General features: G+C 28.3%; 1 protein-coding gene across 1 annotated transcript in view; it reads left to right on the top strand.

The window, feature by feature from the left end:
* The window catches only part of LOC142319749 (cytochrome P450 4C1-like), a 32998-nt gene that overhangs the window by 2382 nt on the left and 13680 nt on the right, over positions 1–16936 (top strand). Inside the window, exon 2 of the mRNA XM_075357373.1 lies at positions 15218–15372. Within this exon, the coding sequence (XP_075213488.1) occupies positions 15280–15372 (93 nt within the window). The 5' untranslated portion in view covers positions 15218–15279. The remainder of the gene's footprint in view (positions 1–15217; positions 15373–16936) is intronic.

The following is a 16936-nucleotide window of genomic DNA, read 5'->3' as shown; positions in this document are numbered from 1 at the left end:
TTATAATAACTGCTTACATATTATTCAAAGGATAATATAAATCAGATGATTACTTAGAATTAATTATATTAATTTCTAACATTTTTTTTATGCACACCAAAGAATTTTTATTTTTTAGTAACAGTCTTTAACTTTTTAAAATACAAATTTATATTTTACATGCCATTTATGGTAATATGCATACAACAAACCCATAATGATTTTTTTTTAATTTGATTACGTACTCCACTGTCAAAAAAATACTGGGTACTGTGAAAAAAGTACGGGATTGTACTGGTAATTGTCATAAAATGCACAAGTTTTATTTATTCATCAATATTTATTTTATCGCCTTCAAAGTAGGCCCCATTTGATGTAACACACATCGTGTGTTACATCTACATGGCAAACTCGTAGACCCATGTCTCGTCAACAGTTATGATGCGTTCCATGAATGTGGGATCAGAATTGGCGACATTCAGCATGTCTAAAGAGACTGGCTCATGGTATTGTTTCTGAAGAAAATTCAGCTCTTTTGGAACAAGATGTGCAGCGACGCATCTCATGCCCAAAATATCCACCAAAATCGAACGAACAGACTCGTGAGAGATGTTATCTATAATATTTATGAATGGATAGATGGATGAAAAATGAAGTAATAAAAATAGTAAAGAAGAATAGAACTTAAATGAAACCAGAATAGGAAAGCAAACTATTAGGACTTTCAGGAGAATAAAGGTTAATTAAAACAGTGTCAGAAGGAAAATCCAAAGAAGACAGGATGAATAAGAGTAAATATTGTGGATAATATGAAAGGAAATAATGCTAACAGCAACTCAAAAAATATACTAGAAGTAGATGGAAATGGAGTTGAACAAGAAGGGGCAACGGATTATTTCAAGGTAGATAACCAAATGATTGATATGATTGAATACCTGCTTTGTGACCTTTTGTAAGGAATTAGTAATCGAAAAGAACAGAATAATTTTTCTATTGATATGCAAACCTTTTTTTTCTTGAGTCATCAGTCATTTGACTTGCTTAATACTATGCTACATCCCTTCCAATTCTGTGCTAATATTATAACCTGAATAGAAGCTCTACCTGAAGTAGAGCAATAAATATTGCTCTACTTCCTAGGACCTCATTTATTTGTTTTACAAATTCCAATCTTTATCTTCCTATATAAAATTTACTATACAAACATCTTTCCAGTATCAAATTAACCAAACTTGAATGTCTTTCTAACAATTTTCTTCATCTGTTTATAAGATTCTACTGCACATTTCTCCATCCCTCTTATTTGTCTTAAGATACCTTGATTTTATACTTTATCAACCCACTGAATTTTCAACTTCCTTCATTAACATGATTTTAAAAAAGCCTCTTTTTTCACTTTTATTTTCTTCATCTTTCACTAGCACAAAATGTTTTGCTCCTTACAAATTTTTAAAAATATATATTTAATTTTTAAACATAATATGATATTACATGATATTATATTTAATAATATCAGACTTTTATTGCCATGAAAGATCTGTTTGGTTGTACCAGTCTGCTTTTGGCATCCATCATACTTATACAACCTCTTTAAAGCTGAATATCTCTCCTAGCAATAAATTCAAGTCATTCAGAATTTTTTGTAAGCTAATTTTGGTCTCTACCAAAAGAAGAAAATCATCAGTGAATCTTAAAATTAACTTTTTCTTCTTTTATTTATTCAATTCTTAAATTTATTATTTTTTTGTATGAATTCTTAAATTCCTGTATTGTTTCTTCTATATATACAAGTTTATAAGCACTGGATAAACATTCTTTTATCTCCTTTATCGTAAATCAAAGCTAACCTTTTTTCATCTTTTACACTTATTGATGCTATTTGATTCTTGTAAAGTCTTCTTTTCATATATTTCAGTTATATTTTTATTAAAATTTAATTTCTTTTAGATTCTACATAATCAAATACTACCTTCTACATATAGGTGTCATGCATTCTACAATTATTTAAGAGCCAAAACGCTTTACTGAGATTATTTTAGTATTTTTAATAAACAAATAAATTTATTTTAGTCATCTGTAAATAAATTTATAATTTTAAAATTATTTATAGAGTAATAGATTTTATGAATAAACAAAAATAAATTAATCCAGCACATAAATTGATACCACCAGGATTCAAATACTCTTTCTCTCTCTCTATCTATCTATCTATATACCCCTCTACCTGTCAAAGAGATCTCTTTGAGAGATGTCATGCTCAGACAAAGCTGCACACATATATTTATATGTACTGAGATAGAATAACGTACTGTTTCGTACATTATATATAACAGTACAATAGAGACTATAACATGATATTTACTGTTAATATTCTGGCAAGGACGAATAAACGATATTGTTCCATTAATGTAATATAGATTATGGTATAATAATCAGTGTATCCCAAACCAATTTACTGACAATATCTAATTAAAGATATGGGTTTACACAATTGTAATTATCAACAGTTAATTTCCAGATTACATAAATACACCAAAATTAATTTTTTATAAAAAATAAAAAATAACCTCCAAAGAAATAAGCAGCAAAATTTGTTTAAATATTTAGTTTTGTTTTCTAAATGTCTACATCAACCAACCACCCAGATATGTTTATAAATAAAAAAATATTTTAATCATTGTTTGTATGAGCATTGCAGTACATTAATACAATAGATATATTTTAAAAAAAAAAATTAACTTTTTAAATAATTATCTATACCAAATTTAATAAATACAACATTTTGAAAATTTAAATCATTATGTTTTTATTCGCTCATGAAACTATCTTCAGTGACTGATGCAGCGATTTAAAAATGAATGATTTTAGTTGATTTTAATGTTCACCTTTTTTTTAAGTTAGGCAGACATCAATTATGAATGTAGTTGACAAATGAGTTTGATTTGAATTACATATATATATATATATATAATGTAGCACATTATTATTGTACATCTCTTTGTATTTACATACTTGACAAAGTTCAAGTAAATTCTTTTATCGATAAAATGATTGGAAAATGTTGACTCTATTGTATCTTGTTGACTATATATTGTAGCTCTAAATGTTTCTTTGTATCTTTATTTAAAGCTGCATATCATTTGAGAAGTATAGAAAATTAAATTGAATAGGAAATTTCAATTAGAGACGTTTAGTTTATATATAAACTAAATGTAAAAATACGGTATTGATGTGATGACTATTTTTTTATCGTTTTTAAAGAGCTTGTTTGAATATGAATAAGTACAAGCAATCTTTTATATTTGTTTAAATCACAATCACTTGTGAAATTGAAATAAACTGTCTGATATTTATTTCATGGAAATCAGTACAATTGTTCTGAAGGTAAAAATACTAACTTATCCAAGCTAATTTTAAGAGAATAGTCTCAGAAACGTTGGATAATAGAACCTTGATTTTAAAATGAGAATACTTATGTATTGATAATTATGAATCAAAGTACTTACGAACAGTTTATGGACAATATAAGAGTAATCAATTTTAGTGTATGACACACAAAAATAAATAAATAAAATAACTACCCGTGCAGATCATTTTTTGTAATTACTAGATGTACTATTTAACGAATAACAGAAAGAATTTAGTCCAGCAGTTTCCTGAAAGGATCGATGAAAGATATACAGAAAGTTTGATCAGAAAAAATATTATTAAATACAAAATAATTAATAGTTCTGTCTACATTAATATATAAAAATAAGAATAATATGGACATAGCAATGTAATGAAAATAAATAAAATCATTGGAGAAAAAATTCAAATTTTGAAGGTATTAATAAATATTTGGATGCAAATTTAAGTAGATGTAAGTAAATATTGATATGAAAAATTCAAATTTATGTAATTAGTATTATTTAAAAATTCACCTACTCAGTAATATTGTTCATATAAAAAGAAAATTTTAATTTAAAAAAAATTACTTGACAAATTTTGTTAGATTTCTGAATAATTTATTAAAAATAGAAACTGATAAATAAGACCCTTTCTTGTATGTATAATGTTTTATACTATATAACATCAAAATAATTTGATTATCTAATTTAATACATGAACGTAAATATTGTTAGTTTCCTTTTTTAGATAGTATTATTTTTTTTTTTTGAGGAAGGCTATTGGCTATATATAAGGTTACATATATTGGCACCAAACAAATATTGGACATCCAATTTTTGAATTCTAAAAACTTATTCCAACATTTTTAAATAATCTCAAGAAGCAATACTATATCATACACAGGCATGTTAATCTTGAATGATGATGGCAAATTTAGTTACAGACTAAGATGCTTCAGAGAGAAACAATATGGTTTGACCATGTTGCAAACGAAATCATATAATTGGCACTTGAAAATTTATCATCTGATGAGTAACCTAAAAATCTTATTTTATGATTCTAAATGTGATTCGTTTGGAAAAAGCAACATAAAAACTAGTTTATTAATTCATCTTATATGGGAATGTGGAATAAAAATTATGTTGCATATGAAAAATACTAAGCCTGACTGGGATCTGAACCTAGGACATTCTCATAAAAACTGCAGGCGCTAGCTCTCCACCATTCAGTTCAGCAACTATAATTCAGTTTAAAATTGAAACAGTTCTCCTTTGCCTTAAAATTGAAACCTCCGCTTTAAACTTCATCAAAATAACTTAACTTTCATCAGTAAACTTAATTTTTTTTTTAATTTTTACCATGTATCTAAATATGAAATAAAAATGATAAGAAATAGAACAGCAAAATTTTGATACATAGCTGTTAAATCAATTGGCATATATGACTAATTTGTTATACTATTTATTCAAAATTGAATAGGTTAACTAATTAAAGCAGACAGACTAAACCTTCATAATTTTAGTTACTTAAATATAAAGGGATATCAAGAGAACAAGACAAAGGAAAGGGAATGTGGAAAGGAATAAAAATGATGGGATATTCTGGAAAAGTAGATTTTTAAAAAATGTTAAATTAATTCTAACAACATTACCTATTCATAAAAACAAAGTACTTGAGTTCATAGATTATACATGCATATGAGGATTCTTTATAATTGACTAGGAAGTCAAGAAGTGAAATATAACTTTACTCTCACAATTAATTAATGATATTTGATTGTACTGTAATCTACAATGACAATATCAAGTCTTGTACTTGAATAAACAAAAATAAACACATATATACATGCTTAAATATATATATGATGACATGCAACTAAAAAAAGCCAGTTCAAAAAAAATGACAGCTATTCTCACCAAGAAAAAACTTCCCTCGCCAGGCTTTCTTCATAAAACCAAGTATAATTTTGCTTATCAAAGAATGTTAATCTCATTGACATGTAAATGATACTCAATCCTACAAGCAATATCTTTACTCTGTTAACAATATCGAACATCATTACTCTTAGAAAATTAGTTTGATTGATATCTATTGTAAAGTGGGATTAGAAAACCTCTTTAGTATATAGTTAATATATTCAATGTATGTTGTTTGTTTATTTTACATATTTTATTTTTAGTGCGTTTATAATTTCATATTGTTCAAACATGTGTATCAGAGTGATATACATGGTCAGAGCTAGCCTTTCTATCCAGGAAATTGATACCAATTATATTTTAACAATAATGGCTTCCCAATAGGAGCCGTAACTCCTAACTGAGGAGGCCATCATTCTATTGTTTAGTTCACATATCCTGGCTTGAGAATCTACATGTAACAAGTTACTTACTCTCATTATATGAACAAGTGACAGCTAGTTACAGGACCCATATCAAGAAAACTGCTCTGGATATCAGATGACTTCCAAAATATCTTATATATTGATCAGTAAAATTGTACAAACATGTTGATTCTTAGTTATTATATACATGTTAAAATGTTTGAATGGATGTCATCCTCTGAAGTAATACATTACAGTGGTTCCGGAGGCTAAACAGAAAAAGAAGAGAAGAGATGACTGGATGTCTTGTTTCTGTAAGATGATTTTCAAAAGATTATTCTGTTATTGTGTCAAGTGCATGAATATTTCTGTTTTTGTATTTAAGGGTGAATATACATCCAATCTAGCTAATGGAGAATTTAGTGTAATCACTAGAATTTAAATTAAATGTACCCGGATTCTTTTGTTATCAGAGCGTAATCTGTTATTTAAAAATACTTGTTTTGTCAAACTAAAAAATAATAATAGTAAATTCTTCAATTAGATTCACAAATTATTTGAATTTTATTTTATATTAACCACAACTTATATCTATTTCTATGTAATTTTTTTTAAGAAAAAACATTTTCAAGAAAGAAAATTTTATACAATAAAATTGGTATATTATTAAAGAATCTCTGTATTTTTAATTTATTTTAATTTTTCTAATAAAGGAAAAAAATAAAATCAATAGTTATATGTTAACTTTTACAGTTTACTGAACTGTAAGAAATAATAAATTAAATGCAGAAAGAAAAACATATTGAGGCTAATATTAAATAAATGTACATAAGTAACAGAGGAATAAGCTTTTTTCTTTAAAGTTCTTCTTCCAGGAAAAATATTAATATTACTGCATAGAAAATTATTTACAATGAATACATTATTTGTAATATCTACTGAACAAAAGAATACACATATATATAAAAAAAAGGAAATAAAACAATCTTCTTTAAGCAAAAATATGTAAAGCCGCTGTCTTATAGATGAGACCGCAGTTCCTTAGGTATGCATCCACCATTCTGAGGAGGTATCGAGAACACGTAGAATGAATTCTCCATATCCCGAAGCAAGTCGTTCCATTGTGAGAGTTGAACGCGTTTTTCACGTCCAACAAAACGAGAAGGACCACATGGCGCGAAAAATATTTGTGGCCTCTGCTCGCCGACGCACTGCCTCAACAACCTCGAACTGCATCCAGGGTCGACCGACCCTGCTGGTAGGATGATAGACCACCTCCTGATTCATCGCCGCAACCAATCTCTTACTTAATAGTTCTCTAAAACCCCTTAATAAGACATTCTCAGCGCAACCCCATAATCTCCTGCGTCCATCAGTAAACGGGTCACTTCCAGTGCCTCGGCTTCCCGTGGGGGATAGAGGCGACACATGCAGAAGCGATCAGTCGCATGGTCTTGGTTCTTGCATGGTGGGTTCAACAATCCACAAGCCAGATCCCATACCCATAGAACCTGAAACACTGAGGGACTTGTGCTCTACACCTAATCTGGCAGTACACCCAGCCAATCTTTTTCATAGACTGGCTGAGTAATCTGAAAGCAGCCTTCTTGCCAATCTCTATAATGACTACCTTCTGCTTCCTGACATTAGTATTTGTAATGCTAACCCTTCAGTTTCCTATATCTCCAAGATCTCTTCTTAGTACTGCTTCCACATCCTCCCTTCTTTGTCACACAGTTCAAATCTCGGATCTCGGATCTCCAGGGTCTCCTGTGGTTCCAGATTGCAGGCAACACCTTCTCTGAGTACAGCCTTTAGGACACACTGAATGTTCAATTGTCTTTGGTGCTGCTCCCAAACTCAATTAGAACGTCTCCTGCTCTGGCCTTTCTTATTCCACCTCACTCTCTTCCAGTTTCACCTCCTTCCAGATTGACTGAGGGTTTCAGCATAAGTTCTCCCCTCAATCTTTTTTATGAGGATCACTTTTTTAAGAATCTTCCTCTTTTTCTTGTTATTGCTGCTCTGGGTGCTGCCTCTGGGAGGTTTTTATTGCTCCTTTGCAGCCTCTTTATCTTCAGAGTTTTGCTCCTTCTTTTTGCTCTTCTTACTTTCCATGCATGTACATAATTCCACTTGTGGATCGTTTCAGTTTAAATGGGTGTCCAATTAATAATAATTTTAATAGTAATAATAATTTTAACAACAACAATAATAATATACCATTATTAAACAGAAGAAAAATTAAATATATCACAAGACCTTCAGAAATGAGAAATATTTAATATTTGCAATAAAATCCTACTCCATAAAATTAGCATAATCATTAAATAAGAAAAGAAACAAAAAATAAATGATTGTAATTCTACAGATCATAATACAGATAAATATGAAATAATATATTTTTTAAATAATAAAACTAAAATTTTACATCAGATCCAATTCGAATTAGTTTTGTCGAATAAATATTTATGCAGGAAATAATAATATAGAAAATCAAAGTAAATATGTAACAAAATAAATAAAATTTTAAAAATAATATATTAAGTTTCAAATTTTATAGGTTTTTATACCTGTAACCATACAAGATTCACAGTCACACCAAAAAAAGTTATTAATATTTTGATTTGCTATTTTAAAAAGTTTGTTTGTAAATAAAGAATTCAGAGTTCAAAATCTTACCTTGTATTGTACATATGATTTAATTAAATTTTTTTAAACTTTGTGATGTGTGTTATGTCTTTTAATAAGTGGGTTATTAAGTAGTATTAGGTATGTGCTAACTGTTAGTATGCAGTTATGATTATTATTAATAATAATTGTAACAAAAAAATAATAAATGAACATACTAAAATTTAATGAGTTGTACAAGACACCACTAAATTTTTTAAAACATTTTCTTTACTTATTCTTCTTTCATATACGATAAATAAATTATAACAAATTAAATTGCATAATTTTAACAAAAAAAAAATTATATTACAAATCATAACATACAATTATGTTGACTCAAAATAGTTGAAAAACTTTCTCATACAGGTTGTGAAGCAAAGACAACAAATTAACATTGAAATTTAATAAAAGAAACCACAGACCAAAATTATTTAAAAAAAAAAAAAAAAAAAAAAACTGTAAATAATTAAGTCTAATAGCATCCTGAAAAAACACTATTAAAAAATATAAATATTATATTTATATTTCTTAGTTTTTTATATTTCTTTATATTTATATTGTTATTTCTTTATACTTTATAAAAATAAACATTTCGGGATGCTATTAAGAAATAGCATCCTGAAAAAAAACACAAAACTCTTACTGTTACCTTAATACTCATCAACAGTATAAAAGCCACTGGTCCATTAACAACAGAGTAAGCTTTTCCAAAATCCTCTTACAGAAATGTCTGGTTGGATTCAGCAGCTACTTGCCATCTTGTCACAAATCTGTGTATATCCCTAATAATTACTCTTTTTAAATTCACAGTTTTTTTAACATCCTCTTTAAAAAAGGATGTTTTTAAACATTTTTTTTTTATTTTGAGATGAGATCACATTTTATGTCTCAATTAGAAAACTAAAATTTCAAATTGCTATATGGCAATTGGTATGAATAGCTGATACACATTACAGAAATTTAAATTATTGAGTATAAACAGGTGGTCCTAAGAAACCGTAAAACATAAAACAAAAATATTTCATTATCCGTAGAATAGTTTGAATGTTAGCCCCAGTTTAAATTTGCGATGCAGTGCTGCATAACAGATCAATCCACAAGAATGTGATCGTTTTCAGTCAGCTGTCATAGCGAGCACAAACTGGTGCATCCATTTGTTTCATCAGATATTCATGAGCGAGTCTAATGTAACCTATTCACAAATGGCAGATAATGACCTCTTCTCGACAGTTATTTCTGCATGAGAAGCTCCATGGTGAAACAGGGTTCTTAATTGAGTGAAGTGTATTTTTCATGGTAGCATTCCAGTCACTTTGCACCTCATCAGGAACCATCCTCTTCAGGCAACAGACAAGATCGTTAGAAGCAGTGGTGGTTCACATATAGGCACTGTGGAACTGTAGCACCCCCTATTTCCACTTGATTTTATTGATAACATTTAATATAATAAGATCCTTTTTCTTTATATTTGTACAGTATATAATCCTTGAGCTTAATGTCAGTAGCCATCCCCCAGTTTACGTAAAACATACAAAAATCTTGGTATGAAACTGTGCGCTTCATAGTTCGAGCAGTGTGGTGTTGGCTATTGTGCACAGGCGCACATAGCTGTGCGCGAGGCTGTAAGGGAGAGAAAGCACTGTTACTCCTGCAGTGCCATCCCTGGCGTGCGTACTGGTGGAAGATAGTTTTTTTTTTACTCTGGGTGTGTTAAAAATGATAAAGTGTTAAAAATTGTGTACTATATTTTTGAATGTGATAAAGTGTAGAATTAGATTATTATCCTGCTTCCAGCTATTCTATTTGATTCTTTTTTTTAAAGCAACAACAATGGATTTCATTTTTAAATGAGTAGATCAATCTTGAACTGTAACAATTTAGGTTAAAGTAAGTAAAAAATGTTTGATTTTGTTCTTTTAGGGTTTTATCAAGTTTTTCAATAAATTTTCGTTTTATACATGTTTGCTTCCATTTACACAATTTTAAAACAAAGCCTAAAACTTTTCTGGAGCAGCACCCTCGTTAATTTTAGATAAGAGCCGCCACTGGTTAGAAGCAATGACTAATTATTTTACACTCACTATGAAATTCATCATTCTTAAGAGGATGCAATAATGTTACTTAGTATTATTTTTTGTCGTATAATAATACAGAATGATCTGTTCTGATAAGCAGATTACTTTCAAATGAAAATTAAAAAAACAAAATAGAAAACTTAGGATGAAAAAAATACATCCTGCATTTTAGAAAGCTTTGAAATATTTTAATGAAATTCAATGTGCATGTATACTCAAAATCTACAAAATAAGTAAGTTTGAAAATTCTACCTTTTGAAGATTCCAAAATGGCAGCCATTTGAATCTTTAAATATTAATAATTCCATAAATATTAGTTTTATTAGAAAATATGTTAAGCCTTTTATTGTAAAGACACCTCAATTGTTCAAATAGATTGATAAACAGCTGAGATATGACTAAAATTGTTACAGTGGATCACAAAAATGATGCAATTTGATAATTGTGCTTGTTTTCACTTTTTTCACTAATTGAATTAAAAATAATTAATAATAACCCCTTATTAATGATTAAAATTGGAGCGGTTAATGATTAAAAAAGTTACATAACCACCATTTTGGAATTTTCAAAAAATGATATATGTTTACTGTATAAATATTTATACATGTTTTAAATATATTCATATGTTTTTATTTTTGTTTTTTTTTTATTATATATGTATTATGTTTTTACATTTATTATGTAGAAGATGCCATTGAGTAGATGTATCCAAAATTCATTAAAATATTGCAATCTGTTCTTAAGATATACAATTTTATTAAAAAAACACAAAATGGCGGACACAGGAAAATGAAGTTTGTTCACAGGAACGTTTTTGTTTATTCTGATGCCCTGAATAAGTCCCTTAAGTTTGGCCAACACTCCCAGAAAAAAAAGGTTACTCTAAAAACTAATACTTTTAAAAGTAAATAGCTTAATAATATTCATGTTTCCAGTTATTAAAAAGATGTCAATTATAGAGTTTTTTAAACTCATACACAGAAAGATCCTTGAAAGAATATTTGATAATTGAGAAGAGTTGGGAGTGTGGAAAAAGTGGATTATAATTTTATAAATATTAAGAAAGCCTATAGTAACCTGTCTAGAAGAATTGTGAGGGCAGCATAAAAGAGGAAATGAAAATTGTGAAAGCACAATTAGAACCTCAAAAAGAATGACAGTTTTTTTTGGTGGAAACTAGTTTAAAATCCCGTGCAGAACCTTTGTTATTTATCAGTGTTATGGATGAAATCCAAATGGAAAAGAATAAGAAATAATAAGACCAGTAAAAACAGAAACAGGAAAAAGAGGATATAGACAAAAATCACCTTACTGCTTGGGTAGAAGAAACAGGAAAGTAATAGATGCAAATAACTATACAGAAAAGTAGAAAAGGTGACTGTTCCTAAGATTAGTCTAAGAGCCATAATGGCCCCTCCTTATATAAATGCTTTTTGTGAAACCAAATCAACCTAATATGCCTTCTATCATATATTCTATTTTCCTGTGATCTACCCTGTTTTTTATGTATAATGAACTAGTGGTGAAATGGTACTCAAATTTATCTTAATCTACTTATAAATGGCAATAATTACATTTTTTTTTAAAGAAAGAAGTTATTTCCCAGTTACATAAATTTAGTTTACTAATAAATACAGTTTATTCAGTTTTATTTCTTTCGGACAGTGTAATAATTCAGGTGATATGTCACCCAATTTATGTACTTTATTCTTGTTTAAATCCTTCAAAATACTATTTAATTGAATTTAAAATATAGTTATCTGTAAAGTAATCAATTTCTTTTGTCTCTTCTTGCACTTCATTAAATAAAAAAACTCTCCTACATACTTCTTCTATGTATTTTTACCATACATTTCTCTCTGTAACAAAGATTACCATCCACATCTTTGTTTAATTTTTCCAAATTCTTTTTTTTAATCTCTTTATGTATGTTACAATCTATCATTTTGTTACTTCAATAGATCTCTCTTTCAACCAGTTTTCATTGCTACATTTCTTGTTATTAATTTCATTTTTGTCCATTTTCATTATCCTAAGTCTTTTACTACTCTTAAATTTTACTTTACCTCTGCTTTAATTATTTTTTTTTATATTTGTTTTCAAATCTTCAGTTGCAGTAAATTCTGTGCCTGTTTATTTTAATCATTCTGGAGCAACTTATATACTCATATTTCAATTAATTACATGCAGTGCAATATTTCTTGTAATATTTAATAGGATTAAAAATAAAATAATCCATTTTCCGCATACAAGTGGGTACTATAATTTGCTGTTTAAAAAATAAAGTCCAGATGGACACAATTATTAAATTATATAACATATAACTGTCCCAATGCTCCTATATAGCAATGAACAACAATATCTGTGACAAGAAAGAATCAGATAGACATGAAGATGCTGTTTTTAAGAGTGAAGGAAGTTTCTTGAACAAATGAACGTAAAAATTAATTTATAAAAAGTAAGTTAAATGTGGATTCTATTAATTATAAGATATGGGCTGGGTGTACTTAGAAAGAATTAATGATACCAGAATACCTAAGTAGACTCTGAATTATGTAAACACAAAAGAAGAAGAATTAAAAGCCCGTGGCTGAAATGTGATGTTTACAAAAATTAATCTTTCTCTATCTATTTCCCATCTCTTCCTTCTCATACTTTTTTCTTTTTTTAAAACTTCAGTATACATTACATCATTATTAAATTGTAGTCAGAATCAATGTCTGCTCCTGCGTATGTTTTAATTAACTATTGGGCTAATACAATAGTAAAGATTTTTGCTTATGATTGATTCATAGCTTAACAAGAAAGCATCCTATTATGAAGTCCCCTTATTTGCATTACCGGTTTTATTTTACATATTGTTATTTACATGAACAATCTAGACAAGGTATTTTAATTTTGGAAATAAAATGTGAAATTACATGACAAGTAAACAAAGAGGCCTCTCTGATTAATCCAAAATTCTTTTGTGAGGTATTTCTCAGTCAGGGACAAGTAAATTTATGATGAAAAGAGTCTACATTAAAAGATTTATGGGTAAAGAAAAAATTATTTTCATTCTTGTTTACTATGCAGTATATAAACAATTAAAAACATTTTATTATCTTTTTAATAAAGATGTTTTGCAGTATTTAACTTTAGATAAGATCGATCTTTGAGCATTACAATCTATTTGAAAATAATTAGTAACTGGAGATCAAATGTTAGAATTCTTTCCGTACTGACATTCCCCTTAATTGCTTTTAATGCAACTACTTGCAATATGTGATTTTTAAAAGAGTGAAGTTCCTTTTATATAAACATAATGATTTATAAAATATAATTTATAAAAGAAATTTATCATGCTATAAAGAAAAATTTTATTATTGCAACTAATAAAAGCTTTAGGTCCTATTTTAAAATTAAAATAATATTAATTGTTATACCATAATTACAGTACCTCTGATTTTGTTTATATTTTTTTTTTTATATTTAATCATTCATTCCAGCAACTACAGGCTACACCCCCATTAACTTACCACACCACCATTTATTATTTTTTTAATTATAAACAAATTTTATATACAACAATAGTACTCCTTTCTAAGTTACAATAAATAAAAATAAAAATAGAAAATGAGACAATTGAATTTAGAAACTTCTTCATTTTACACTTGAATGCATAATGGAATTACATTTTGAACCGTTGTGTAAAATGTTTGAGATGTCTTGTTAGATGGTAAATTTTCATAGAATGATTAAATTGATTTTGTTTAGTTCAATATTAAACCACTTGTTTTGTTTTGACGCATCTAACTCAATCCCTAAGCTAGTCATAAATAACTGTTAATCCCATACATATTTCTGTCTTAAATATAATATTACATTTACTTTAAAAAAATCAGAAGAAAAATGGGCAGTCATATCTTTTATGCCAGTAAAAAAAATCATATAAACCACCTTTTACTAAATTAAAAATTTTAATATTTTCTTGCGCTTACATTTATGATTGTATCAAATTTTTTTTTTAAATATCACTCCTACAAAATATAATAATATTAACTTTTATCAAACCAGATAACAAAATTACTTTTAGTGATGCAGTGCAATACTTTGAGCCAATGAGAAAGGATTTAATTAATCTTAATTTCTACTTTCAATAAATCATTCTTCAACCTACAAAAGAACCTTCACATAATTTATTTAAAATTAAATTAAGATCCTTCCTCTGTAAAAAATAAAACACACATTCCTAAAAAGTAATACTGATTAGATAAACTTGAACTTTCTGCTTTCTTAACAGACATTTACTTATTACAATATTAGAACGTATAACCTTCAAAATTGTTATTTTATATTGTATGTTTCAATTTTATTTATAAGTTTTGCATAATTTCTTCAAAATTATTTTATGTAATTATTATTTTTATATATGAATAGATATATTCATATATGAATACATGGATTGCAAACACTTACTTTCTTCTCATTTATGATTCTTTTTAATGCTTAACTGATCATTGGTTTTTTCATTGTCACACTATTCTCTTCCAGTGAAATATTAAAGCAGCTGTTCTTTGTTATCAGTGGAATAATACATTTACACCATTCTTAACATAATGTAAATAATATATAATTATTTTCTGATCAGAAAAACATATTTATTTACTTTGAAGTTTTAAAATTCAACTTAAGCAAATTGGTACTAAATACAATTCATTTTTTAAATACGCTCATTATCGGTTTACTTTTTCAAAATCCTTTAAACTGGATTTAAGAATAATTAATTCTAATTTCACAGATCAATTCAAGAGTTGGTGAATGTACAGATGTATATCCATATGTAGCATTATGTAACATTAGATGCAATTTGTAGAACAGCAATGGGTGTATCAGAAAAGCTCAACATGGAAATGGATGTGTGATTTTGTTAAAAATTTGGAAACTGTGTTCAAGGTAAATTTATATGCAATTTTATAATCAGTATAAATCTTGATAATAAGTTTGTCTTTGCATCAGTACTAGATTGAAATATATTTATTAATTGGACTTAATGGATTTAAATCCAGTTATTATATGTAGAATAAGAATGTAAAATCTGCAAGAGTAAAATCCTCATCCTATTTATCAATATGAATCAAAAAATTTTAATAGTTACGTATTTAAGAGAGAAATTTAAACTAAACTTCTCCATTATATTCCCCATTGGGCTACCCCAATACACATTCACCAGATCATGATAATACTCTCTCCATCTATCTTTATTATTATTCTTCTTCACCATATCTTTTCCATCCTTGTTTTTTATCAACGCTGCTATCTCATTTTTATTTTTCCTCTTCTTCACCAGGCCGTACAATTGTTTCTTTCTACTACCAACATTCTCTTCTAAATCATTTACAAACTCTCTCCAACACCTCTCCTTATCTTCCTTTATTATCCTTTTTCAATTCCTCTTTTCTTCTTGACACATTTTGTTTCTTTAGGCTATCACATCACCTTTCATTCTAGAAACACCCTTTTCTTTTCCCTCTCTGTTTTGTATCTTACAAAACATCTCCATCTTTCCCTGTGCAATTTGTAATGTTCTGTAGCACATTTTACCACATGGTATTTTTAAACTGTTTCTATTCCTTCTCCATTTCTCCTACCTCACTCCTTAGAATAATATGTTTTGTATTTTTCTTAAAATTACTCACAAACCCTCTTACTCTCACTTTCACTACCTGTGTTTAACATCAAATGCTTCTCCCAGGGCAGCCTCTATATCCATTAATTCTCTCTTTCATCCTATTTTATCAGGAATTAGTCAATTAATGACTTCCCAACGATCATCCCAACCATACCTTGTTTACTTTCACATTTGCTTTCTGAACCATGTCTTTTCTACAAGTTCGTTCCTTTGACAGTCATGTAACATATTTCCTTCCTCATTCCTTTTTCTCTAACCATATGAACCAACTAACTCCTCCATTCCTATCCTCTTCTTACCAATCTGTGCATTCATATCTCATACCTTATTCTTTCTTATTAAACCTTCTACAACCTCCAGAAATTTTTCTTGATCATTCTCTTTATTTCCCTGTTGAGGACCATAGAGTTGGATAAATTCTCTAACCTCTCCTCTGATAGGAAAGCTTAATTTAATTATTCTATCATTTACATATTCCACATCTTTAGTCTGTTATACCACTCCTTTTATAGGATAATTCCTACTCCATTTTTACACTCTTTACCTCCATTCCACGCCAATTTATAGTATCTGCTTTTTTTTTATTCCCCATTCCATGCCATTTTGTCTCACTCAACCTAGGATATCCAAACCTTAAGTAATCACTATGTCTATTACTTCCTCTATCTTCCCAGTTAATGTCCCACATTTGTATTCCAATCTTTAACTCGTTACCTTTCCTGTGCTGTTTCCCATCTTTCATTTTTCCTAGTAACCTATTTCTCATAGCACCCCTGGAAGTCCAAGTACTACACATTGCCTCAGGGGAACGCCCTAACCGTGGTTGTT

The sequence above is a fragment of the Lycorma delicatula genome, chromosome 2, assembly GCF_047948215.1.
Source record: "Lycorma delicatula isolate Av1 chromosome 2, ASM4794821v1, whole genome shotgun sequence".
NCBI classification, from domain to species: Eukaryota; Metazoa; Arthropoda; class Insecta; order Hemiptera; family Fulgoridae; genus Lycorma; species Lycorma delicatula.
Note: the sequence above shows the minus strand (reverse complement) of the source record. Positions and strands in the feature narration are given on the sequence as shown.